Here is a 12,549-nt window from a genome sequence, read left to right as displayed (position 1 = left end):
AAAACAAATGAAACTAGTATAATGTATGCCATTGATTTAATCCAGTTTTAAAAGTTATCATACCTCCAAGTATTCCATTAATTTATTTCCCCTACATCTCTATTTATGCTTGTGTTTGTGGAAAATTTTGTTTCTTTGATTTTGACTTCCATCTTCTTCTATATTGACTATAATTCTGTCTTATCAACATTGAATATAAGAGGCAAGCACGTTCTAAATAGTATTCAACTCAGTTGGAAACAGAGTCTGGCAATCAATGAGAGTTTCAGAAATGTGTGTGTGTGTGTGTGTGTGTGTATGTACAGTTATACATATATATGTGCATATAAATATTAAGTGAATATAAAAACACACACATAAATTTATATAACACAAATCACTAGACAATAAATAAAAAGAGCTGTACATTTTAAATATTAAATTTTAAATATAATTTTTCTTACTAGAGTATAAAATCATATTTAAGTGACCAAGTACCATAAATTGGGAGTGGATTTAACCCAAGTAATATGTCATACAACAAGTTTGGGAGGCCGAGGCGGGCGGATCACGAGGTCAGGAGATCGAGACCACGGTGAAACCCCATCTCTACTAAAAATACAAAAAATTAGCCGGGCGTGGTGGCAGGTGCCTGTAGTCCCAGCTACTCGGAGAGGCTGAGGCAGGAGAATGGCGTGAACCAGGGAGGCGGAGCTTGCAGTGAGCCGAGATTGCGCCACTGCATTCCAGCCTGGGCGACAGAGCAAGACTCCGTCTTAAAAAAAAAAAAAAAAAAAACAAGTAAACAAAAGAATTCTTTGTGTATTATGTGTTTTGTTAATCTGTGTTCATATAGGAATAGGTTGTGTGTGTGTTGTGAACATCTGCGGTCAACTTTTTCCTCTCAAGAACATTCTCTTCTTTAAAAGCTATAATCAAAAACCTACATTTTTTTCTTCAAGAAAGAGGTGATTTGGAATACTACATTTAGAATATTTCATAGTACATTATATGATGTAAAAAAAACTTTATAAAAGACAGTCACAGTATTCAAAGTGTTTTATTTCATCAAACTAATTACAGTTAATAATCTGAGCTAAATATTAAAATGCATAAACTCACATGTTTTTATTAAATGTTAATCCTATTCAGTCTCTCAGACATTTACTTTGGTCTTCCAAGTTAGGATTAAGTCATAGATTGATTGCTGTATTTTATTAATTTTAACTCTCTTCCTTGGGTTGAATCTTTAAAAAATACACAGAAACACACACATTTGAACCCCATTAGTGAACCAAAACCACATAGTGAAAAGTTCCTATTATGCCACATCAGATATTACAGGTCCTATAACTTTTCTTCATCCATGTAACCTACAAAGAATTTTTCAAATCATTAAAACTTGGCAAAATTCCAATCTTGATGGTGGTATTGGTCATACAGAGAATTAGATGTTAAGTAAAAACCGGGAACATTCATGATAGCAGTGGGGATTCCAAAGAACTATCAAGTCAGACACAATACTGTGACCAGTTTAAAGGAAGGATATTTATAGACAGAAAAAACAATACACAAACCAAAAAATATTCCAAAGATATTTATGTTTATTGTTTTAAATTTAAATAGAAAAAATACATTAGAGGGATATAACGTTTTATATTTTAATAATTCCAGAGTTTAGCTCCAACACATTTATCTTAAAATATAAGTATCTGTGATTAAATTTTATAGAAATTTAAATCCTTACTATTTTAAAGACTCATTTTCCAGTGAGAAATTTAGACCTGAATAATTCTACAATGCTATGCTCTAGTATAAACTTTGTTTTAAGAAGCAAAGTAACTCTATTACCATAAGTAATAAGTTGAGCTTTGAAAAGCAAGGGACATTTACTTAAAGGGACAGTGTTTAAAAAATCATTTCCTGATGAATTACTTTAAAATAGTAAACCAATATTTGATAATGCTCCTTTTTTTTCAAAATAAACTTACAAAAACAAAATAATAATGACTATGTGCTCCTCACTATAATATACCATGATAGTATTCCTACATAAAATAAAATTTCCAATTTCAGGGAGTCAAATGTGATTACTAAAACCTCAATGATCTTGAGGAAGTAATTTTCCCATAAAATCAAAACACCTCTATCTCCTATCAAACCTTGAACTGTTATAAATATCACACTTCACATTTACTATTCTAATTGAGTAAGAATACTGAAGCTCAGATGATAACAAATTTAGTTTTTATGATATGAGGAAATATGCATTATTGTTTTTTTACTTCTATAATAAGGAATATTTTCAATTGTACAACTAAACAAACAATTTTAAAATTATTCAGGAGAAGAAAGAAGGGAATGGACTTTATATTCCTCAGTTTGTACAACACTTCAGCTGAGAAATCAAAGAAAACCTTTATTTCTTCTGGAGTTTTCAACATTTTCACAATCAAAGTAATTATCAGGGGATTTCTTCCATTAAGGATAAGCCAGTGGAAAAAATTAACCTTCTATTTCAAACTATAGACATTCAAAGTATTATCGCATAGATACACCTTTGCACGAAAACTGGATTCTCACTCAATTTACAATGAAGCTCCCTCAAAATCATATAACCTTACCTTATCAACCAACTGTTATTTTTCTGCCTCTTGAAAAATGAAAGCTCTGATTTACTGTATACTTGAACTAGGAGACAATATACATAATCAGTAAAATGACAAGCCAACGTGCTGCACTGTGTTAGCAACATCTATAAAGAGAAAATACAGACTGCAATTCACAAATATAAAAGACTGAGAAAAAATATGTCAATCAAACTTTAACTGAAATACTATACATTTTCTGTTATCAGAGCTTCTTTTACTTCCTTCTAAGGAAGCTGTTTTCTATGGACTTCAAGTAATAATTTGTATAGATACCCATGGAAATCTATAGTTTGCATATTAATTTGCCTTTGGAAATAATATTATGCAATTGGTAATATCTTATATTGCCAACAACATAACTTTGTTCAGGTATTTGCCAGACTCCTTTAATGCATACTGTAGTAATAATAAAAATGAAACATATATGAGAAAATATAAAATATGAGACATGAGAAAATATAAAATATGAGACATGAGAAATACAAAACAAACGAGTTCAGCAAAATATTGTATTAAAGAGATGATGTATATGTATTAATATATGAAAAAACCCTAATTGCACTTCACATTATGATATTCATATATGATCTGCAAAATTCAAGGGATAAAGTTTTATCAAATTGTGGAAATCCACATTATCTCCATATTTTACATTCTATTTTACTGACACCATTTGTTTATTCTCTCTGATCACACACGCTCACACCAAAATCCCAATGTATTACAGTGAGGTATTCCCAAATTAGGTTATATCTTATAGCAACTAGATTTGCATGGGATAAGTAAAATTAATGAAAAGTTTGTTTTACTGAAAACTAGATGAAATGTATATAGTAGAAAAATTAAAGACGACTATAATTAGTTTTAAATCTTAGTGTTAATATAGAATATATTTAATTTATCCTTTACTACTTGTGTAACATGATCAACTCTGTCATAGCTTGAGGTATCTGATGACATTTCAAATACATTTTGGTAATTCTTTTTTGCAGGTTAGTATTTTCAATTAAATTAATTGGTTCAGTGATAATATCATACTCTTGAATATCGTAAATTTCCTTTGCATAACTCCATTTTTCCATTTTGAAGGGGAGATGTTTGTCTCTAGTAAAAGGAAAGGATACCACTTTATTCAAAATTTATTTTATATTACATGTGGGTATTTCTTTTATTTTTTGAACAGAAGTAATTAGTGGTAGAGAAAAGCTATTAAGAAACCATTAGCATTTAAAAATTTTCCATTAAATGTATCATTATCCAAAAAGAAATTAAAAATGTTTATACTTATAATTAAAGGAATAAGTACTTCACTAATCTACTGATGAATTGAAGGACAGGAAAATATAAATAATGTAATAAATTAACATTGGGATAGAAAGACATGACTGAAAAGTAAAACCCAAGAGGGAAAAATGAAAATACAAAGGAAAGGGAAGCAATCTCAGAGCACAACTCTGGGATTCCCCTATAGAAACTAAAGAAGCTTGCAGAAATACTACCAAGGAAAATGTAAAAAGAATTTATTTTTTATACAGGGGTTCTTTCTATCAGCTTCCTAGTCCTTCTCAATTTTCTGAGGTGCCATACAGCTGGTTTAATCCAGATTTAATCTAGGTTTAATGCTTGATTCCAGTGACATCTGATATACAGAAGGTAAAAGCCATGTAGCTCTGGTGGTCGTATCAGTAAAAGATACTCTGGCCAATCCCTGGTCTATTGGAAGTGCAAATAACTTACGGTGACTCAGTTAAAGGTGGTGAAATAAAAATATTTATAATTCACTCCCCACCTAAGACAGTCTCCAAAAATAACATAATGAAAAATTGAGACAAAAAATGAAAACCATATCTGTAATTAACAAGTAATTGATGACAAACTATAGTCAGTAGCTTTTAAATAGGTAGCCATCTGCACTAATAGGAGAAAGGAAATTGACTGGCATATATCTTAGGCAGGATGTAGATTTCAATAAGTATCATTATCCTGAGATGTTTCAAACAAAGATGGTTTGTTTGAAACCTCTGTAAGATGGAGTGTAAACAGGCAAGAAAAAAACAAAATCTGTCTTCATACGATTTTACTATATACTTCCGAATAGTGGAATGTAGAGGTAAAGATAAAAATTCTGATAGACTATATTTGAGAGTTGTGAACAAGCTTGCTGAATAATATAGAATACTAAGGCTAATGTGGGGAAGGGGGTGGGAGTATGAGCAATAATCACTAGCAATAACATAAAGAAATTAAAACAGAGAGTTTTACACTGTGAACTACATAGGCCGCCCAAATGTCAAAAATAGATATAAAAATATGGTGCCTGGGCAGAAGAAAAAACACATAAAACAGTTTTGGGGAGGTGGGCTTGAAACCTGAAATTTAAATAGCTTCTGTGGGCTGATCTGACTCACCCTCCCACCACTTCCCACACTCTAGTTCAGTAAATAGCTGGCTCTGCTCAGTGATTAATAGAAAGAAACCAGCCCCAAAAATAGGCAAGGGAGATAAAAACTCAATGAAAAAGCAGATGAAGCTCATGCCAGATAAAAACTTTTTCAAGAAATAGAGGAAGAGTTTATATAAACAGTTCTCTGTAGTCTCAAAAAATATTATAGACATGATAGAGAAATATGAGAAGCTCAAATAAGATATTTCAATAAAGCAATGGTAAAAATAGAGAAAGGATGAAAAATGAAATGACAGTGACCAAGAAAGCAATGGAAAACAAAATAAACCATTATGAAGTTGAAAAGTACATTAGAAGTTACAAAATAGAATAATCACAACTGAAAACTCACTAGGGTCATGGTTGACAAAAGTTAAAGAAAATTTTGAAGATACCAAAGTCATTATAAAGAATACTGTAAATAGTTATAGAGCAGTGGTCCCCAACCCCTGGGCCACTGACCAGTACTTATCCATGGCCTGTTAGGAATTGGGCGGCACAACAGGAGGTGAGTGGCACCCATTGAGCATTATCGCCTGAGCTCTGCCTCCTGTCAGATTAGCGGCGGCATTAGATTCTCACAGGAGGGCATGCAAGGTTGTCCGCTCCTTATGAGAATCAGCTAATGCCTGATGATCTGAGATAGAACAATTTCATCTGAAAACCATTCCCCCACCCTCACCGGTGCCTGTTGCCAAAACAGTTGGGGACTATTGTATAGAGACAAAAGGGATTTGACATAATTGGCATTTCTAAAAAAAAAAAAATTAACTTAGACAAAATTGCAGAAAACTTTCCTGAAATAAAGATTGAAACCTGGGATAAAAATCTCCACCTCTCTAAATCTCTTGCTTTAAAGAAGCACCATCCAAATTTCAACAATTTCTTCAGTTTTACCCTCCAATTTTAATCTTATCTTGAGATAAAAGTCAATTTAATTTTTTATTATTTAATGGCAGCATATATGTCATATTGGCTTCTACATTTATAAAACTGTGTCTTTTAATCAAGCAATCTACTCTTCTAGACAAACATATTCAAATATAAAATATTTATAATTTCTGGGTGGTAGAATTTTGAGATTTTTTTAAGTTTCTACAACATCTATCTTTAACAGTCATGTATCACTTTTACAAATGACAATGAAGTCATTGTGGTTAACAAAAAAAGGAAAAAAAAAAGGAATAGAAGGCAAAGTTTAAGAGAGGAAAGAAAAAATAAGAGATCTCAATTGTTCCACTACCTCTAGATTTGTGGCCCTCCAAACCATAGTTCACACAATAATCAGGTGATTTCTCTAAAACAGAAAAATAAGGATATTAGTTTTCATCGTATTATTCTTCAAGATTTTTAATAAATTGCCACTAATCCTGATCAAATTCCATTCCTTTAGTAATTTACACAAAACTCTTCCTAATCCAGGCCCTTTGGGTCTTTCCAACATCAACAACTCTCACTTCCCTGCCTTCACCCTTCCCTCCAAACACAGAACTAAGAATTTGTAGTAAGGGTTCCCCTTGACTTTCCACATCTTCATCTCTTCTCCTGCCTCAGGTGCTGATAAAATTGTGCTTTTGTTTTATTGTTTATTTGTGGAAGTGGGAATGGAGGCTATAAGAACTCCAAATCATTCTATAAAATTTAGCTTAAGATTATATCTGTGAAACCTTCTCTGCTATCACTCTTGTTCCTCTCCATCAACAATGTTATTAAGTTATGTGCATCTTTTATCCACCTCTAGATCAATGCTATGCTGAGCAATTTTGGAGCCTGAGGCAGAAGAAAATATTATTACTACTGATTCTATTAACTTATTTAAAATTTGTATATTCTGTTCGTCATAAATTTTTTGCATTAATTTGGATTTTTAAAAATTTTCACCTAAATATTAGGTATCTTGATTATTGAAGTTTTGATATGTCCCCACGTATATTTGTGCCTGAGATGAGTATCACCCTAGTTTTGGCCCTGCTGTATTCTACTGAAGCATTAGTTACACCCCGTAATTTTTTGTCTATACATCTATCATCTCTACGGGACTGTGACTACCTGCAACGAAAGGGGCTATTTTTATCTCTGTGTATCTAAAAATCAGCACAGTACCCAGACTGGGCAGGAGCCCATTTAGTGAATAAAATCCCAGAAAATCCCAGAAAAGAGAAATAGCCAATATTCTACTGTCGTTAAAGAATACAATCTTCCCTAGGGAAGAATACACTTTATCTAAATGGAGAGATGTTATATATATTTTTGAAGGTAGGGAAACCTTAGTTTGAAGCAAGCCGTGAACTTAAAGTAATCAAGCAGTAGAACTAAATTTTTGTCCATAAAGACTCATTTGTGGTGCAAAGTATTCAGTGTTTTTCCTCCAAGAGTATGCTTGTATTTACTATGAGAATCAGAGAATATTAAACCTGAAAAGCTCTTAGATATTACATTATCCACCTCCTCCCTGTTATAAATGAGGAATCAGTCTTAGAGAGGTTAAGAGACTTGTTTAAAACCACAAGACACTCAGAACTTGAAATTAAGTGACCCATCTCCACACCTGGTGTCTTCTACTGGAGATTATTCACAAATTTAGAAGAGAAGACCATTGAGAACAGGAATGGGGAGAGTGGAGAATTTTTTCTAGGCCAGGAAGTATTGGCCAGCTCATGGGTAAGATAAGCCACAAATAAATTGTTTATGCATTGTTTGAAAAGGGGTCACTGTTAAGGTGAGGTTATTGAAAAATGCCTTTCAAAGTTCTTTCCAACCCTGTGATTTTATCTTTGTCATTTAACTTCTCTGTGACTCATTTCATCAAAAAAAAGGTGACTCTACTCTCCATCTACTTTAATACAAAATTTGTGAGGTCCAATTTAAAATATACATTATTCAAAGTACTATGTATATGCACAAGTGCAAGTCATTTTAAACTGTGGATTAATCATGTAAATATATTTTTATACCTAGTCATGCCTGGAGGAAATTGAAAGTAATTATGCAGCAGTTAGTGGCCAACTTGGACTGCAGATACTAGGTCCTGAATAAAACTATTCTGAATTTCATCTTTAAAAGAGTTACATAAAGATACCATTCTCAGCCAAAATTATTCATTATTATTCACAGATAACCAGAACTTTGGGTGCCCCTAATTATTCTTCTGAAATTTTCTAAGAGGGAAAAGTGACTGGCTCTTCACCAAAGTGTTTTTACCTGAGGTACCTCTGGGTTATTGGGAAGATAGAAATGATGACCAAAATGAAAATCACTGAATGAATTTGATGAAATTCAGTTAAGGAAAGCAAACAACATATTATTATTATTATTATCATCATCATCATCATCATCATCATCATCATTATTGACTTTGTGTGCAAATGAAATAATTTATTTTAATAATAATGTTTAAGCTTTCTGGTTAATGTGTTCTTCAAATTAACAATTAAGAATCCTTGGTTAATTTTGCCCTTTCCCATTCTTTGGCCACATGATTTATTTTTAAACCTTCATATGTAAAGGTAAGAAAAAAAATCATTCCTTTTTATCTCTTTACACTCTGTAAGATTTGTAGAAGAATACTTTTTTTTAAAGGAAGCCAATGAATAGCCAATGAATTATTTCTTAAGATAGGCCAATAGATTAGCAAAGAGTAAGCGTTCCTCACCAAAAACAACAACAACAACAACAACAAAACCAGCCTTTTCATCAGAATAGTGAACTATCAGTTTCTAGCATAGTTCCCGGAACAAAGTACGCTCTGAATAACCAGTAGTGAGTGAATTGTGCTTCCAACCATATTTCCAAACATTGTCCTCAAGGCCAGAAATCTATTCACATTCATGAAATCATTTGTGATAAGCTTTTTTGTACAAGTACTCTTTATTAAATATATACATATATACAGATGTTACTGGGCCTAATTTTACTAGAATCAATTTTAAAATGGGGGATTGGGACTGGGCGATTTCGACAGTATCTTTCAGCCTTAAAATGTGTTGATTCTATGGAATACCTAGAAAGACAGCCAAGAAAGATTTCTCAGATATGACTAAAAGATATACAATTAATATTTGGCATTTGCACAATTTTCAGGTCTCAGAAACAACCATTATAAGGTAGTGCAATAACTGAAAAATTGATGCCAATTAACTACTATCATTTCTTTTCTATAAAAACAAAAAGAGAGAGAGAAAGATTTTGTCTGCAAGGTGGCCATTTCTATCAATATGTTCCCTAAAACACCCAGAACACATTCACTCATCCATTCCAGAGCAGATAGAGAGAAGCACAGAAGAAAATCTAGAGGCAATATGACAAAAAACCAGACCTAGATTCAGCTGCATAGACAGTTGCAAAATTTTCAATTAAGTTGTTAAGCCTACCTAATGAGAAAGAAGTCAGTAGATGAAAATCCTGATAACTCACATAGCAGAGTCAGTGGCATCCTACCCCACAGCTATTTTTTTCTTTACTCCTTTCATTTGCTGATCTCTTAATTTTAAAATATCCCCCTTAGTTATAAAACCTTAAAAAAAAGTCCCCAAAAAGCCAACATGATGACTGCCCAGAATTACAGAACTACGGACACAAAAACTCTTGAAAATTTAGCATTTCACTAGCTAATATCTAGATCTATGTTGGGGAAAGCACCTGAAAAAGCCTGTGCTCAGTTCCTATGTCTGATGATTCTGTGATTCTGATCAAATTCTACTCTGTGACTCTGATCAAATTTGAGACAGTTAATCTTTAAGTCTTATAGTGCCCAGATTTTTACTTTCAAGTACACAATGCTTTTCACTTATAGAACAATCTGTACCACATTTCTCATCTATTTTGAAAACCAATTGCTGAAGTTGTACTAACATCAAAGTGGTTATGTGAACAAATATATTTGTTATCCACTATCACTAGAGGTGGAAAAATATTTTGAATATGTTGTCAGACTCTAAATAAATGTCCTTCACTAAAGAATGCAATGTCCTCTGCTAGTTTATGGTTCTTTGGCATGCATTGACTGTTCTACTTTTTAAGTAATATTGTAGGTAAAGGTGCAAGAGCTTTCCTAGAGAGACAGTTTCTAGCATAGTTCCTGGAACACAGTAGGCTCTGAATAACTATGTAGTAAATAAATACATAACTGAACGAACTACCATGAAAAAGAATTCATACAATGAGTTAAACTTTGGCTCAGAGAACAAAATTTCAAGTCAACTGTTAAGTACTGTTTAGCCAACATGAGAAAGGGAACATATTTCCTCTGGTCTTTGTCTTAGGCTTTTATGCAGCAGAGATTTTACTCTATTGATCAGTGTTTATACTATTAACATTTCCTTTTGCCAATGTTTCATTTAACAGGAAAATTCCTTTTCTTGAAGTTCCTAAGAAGGTCACCAAAGGTCACTGCATATGACATCCAATAAACAATTCTGGTTAAGGGCAGTGCCACTGGGAAATTTAGGGTGGCAGGTTGATATTCATAGGGTAGATTTTTTAAATGTCATAGTCTGTTTTCAAATATCTATGAAAAAATATGTGCCACTTGTCTCTAATAGCTCTATTTCTCTTATCCCAACTTTCCAGGATGGTGTGTATTCTATCTAACTGAATGCTTAGTTCTTTTAAAATAATTTTTCTGGAAAAAAAAAAAAAACATAGTTCACTTTTTCACTCAGGAATTAATTAACTCTCCCAATAATAACTGGCTTATATCTTTAAATGGAAAAATTACATAGAGTTTTTATTTTAGTAAAGAATATTTGTTTATATTTAAAAACATTTAAAAAGACATTCTGCATTTTCATCATCTTTTAGCAAACTACTATAGCAACGAAATTACATTAGACTTTCTGATTTCTCCATAGTGTCCTTAGATAAATAAACAACCCAATAAACCATGTTAAATGCCCCAAATGTGACTGGAAAGAGAATACGGGCATATTTGTCTATTTTACTTGTGCCAGATCCAGAAGGTGGTGGAGCCGATGGAGGAGGAGGAGCTGACAACTTCCCAGTAGCCCCTATGGTATTAACTGTGGTCTTAATCCTCTGCAGTCTTGATCCAAACGCGTGACGAGCAGAAGCAGATCCAACTGAAGGCTTTCGAGGCATATATCCAGTTCGGCTAGAAGTAGGAGAAGCAGATGGAAGTGCTCTTGCCGCAGATATGGTTTCAGCTGCATTTGCACGGCTGAATGGGTTTGGACTGGAAGCTAAGTAAGACCGAGGTGTGCCTTTAGAAGATTCTTGAACAACTGTGGAAGATTTGCTTGAATGGTTTCCCACCTCAGTTCTGTTGCCAACATCAGATTCGGAGTGAACCAAAGCATTTGTTCTTTTTCTCATGTTCAAATTGGCATTTGTATTCTGAAAAGGTATATGAAAAAATATATTGGTTATGTAACTTTATGCAGATTTGTACAAAATGTAAAGGGATCAAAATTCTTAAAATTAGTCATTTCCATAAAATAAAACTTTATTAATAAGCTGTATTCATCTTGATTTTAAAACCTTTAAAATACACAACTAAAATATAATGTGCATACATTTGAAACTTTGAATCAAAAACCTTCTATTTCAAAATATGGCATATTCTTATAAATAATTAGACCTTAAATCTATAGAAAGAAGATTAAGTTGTTAGAACTACAAGCTGAGGTTATACTTAATTGCATTTTAAGAGTTAACGATTACTGCTGTAAAAGTTATTTGTTTAGTCTTATTGCAAATAATATTCTGTATATGTCATATACATTTCAAAGGTTTCTGTGTGTTTGTTTTTATAAACAGGGAGAACTATACCTAGTCATGTACACAGAATACCAACAATAACAACTATCCATATGTACATAACATTCCTTTATTTTAAAAAGTCCAAAAACCTTGATTTCCAAATCCTTTGAATTTACTTTCATAAAAGGCATAGGTAATTATACGCATTATTATAAAATCTAACAATCCTGACATATTTTATTTTTTACTTCAATTAATAGTGAAAATACAAATAAAATTTAATTAGAAAAAAGTTGTATTAGACTTATAAACAGCATCAACCAGTAGTTGCATAAATATCTGATTTCAAACCATTAACCCATAAAGTGGTTAAACTGAAATACATTTCACTGCTTTTCATCAAATTATTTTATTTGTAGAACAAGATTATATTTGAAGAAAGTTGTGTAGTAAACCACTAAAATTCTTATAATATTGACAACCACAATAAATAACTATATACATAATTAACTATAGATTCTCCATGCTAATGAAGGACAGTAATTTCTCAGATGTTCCCCGAAATAGTCACATCTGAGTTTTTAGAATATACTATGATATTTTTGCAGTAATTTGTCCTCTCTAACTATGCTTATTCTTAGCTATAGTAATGTTAGATGATCATTACTTTCCATAACTTCTCCCCTTACTATTTCGTGAAGTAGATGGTGAGCGAAAAAATGGAGAAATAGAGGAGAGAGAAAGAAGAGCAGCTCATAA

The 12,549-nt window shown here is 32.4% G+C and overlaps 1 protein-coding gene across 1 annotated transcript in view; it reads right to left on the bottom strand.

The window, feature by feature from the left end:
* Positions 1-1,042: 1,042 nt before the first annotated feature.
* The window catches only part of GABRA4 (gamma-aminobutyric acid type A receptor subunit alpha4), a 77,204-nt gene continuing 65,697 nt past the window's right edge, over positions 1,043-12,549 (bottom strand). Inside the window, exon 9 of the mRNA XM_032135436.2 lies at positions 1,043-11,424. Within this exon, the coding sequence (XP_031991327.1) occupies positions 10,894-11,424 (531 nt within the window). The 3' untranslated portion in view covers positions 1,043-10,893. The remainder of the gene's footprint in view (positions 11,425-12,549) is intronic.

Source organism: Hylobates moloch, unplaced genomic scaffold (assembly GCF_009828535.3).
Source record: "Hylobates moloch isolate HMO894 unplaced genomic scaffold, HMol_V3 SCAFFOLD_17, whole genome shotgun sequence".
Lineage (NCBI taxonomy): Eukaryota > Metazoa > Chordata > Mammalia > Primates > Hylobatidae > Hylobates > Hylobates moloch.
The sequence above is the reverse complement of the archived record's forward strand: the minus strand, read 5'-3'. Positions and strand labels throughout refer to the sequence as shown.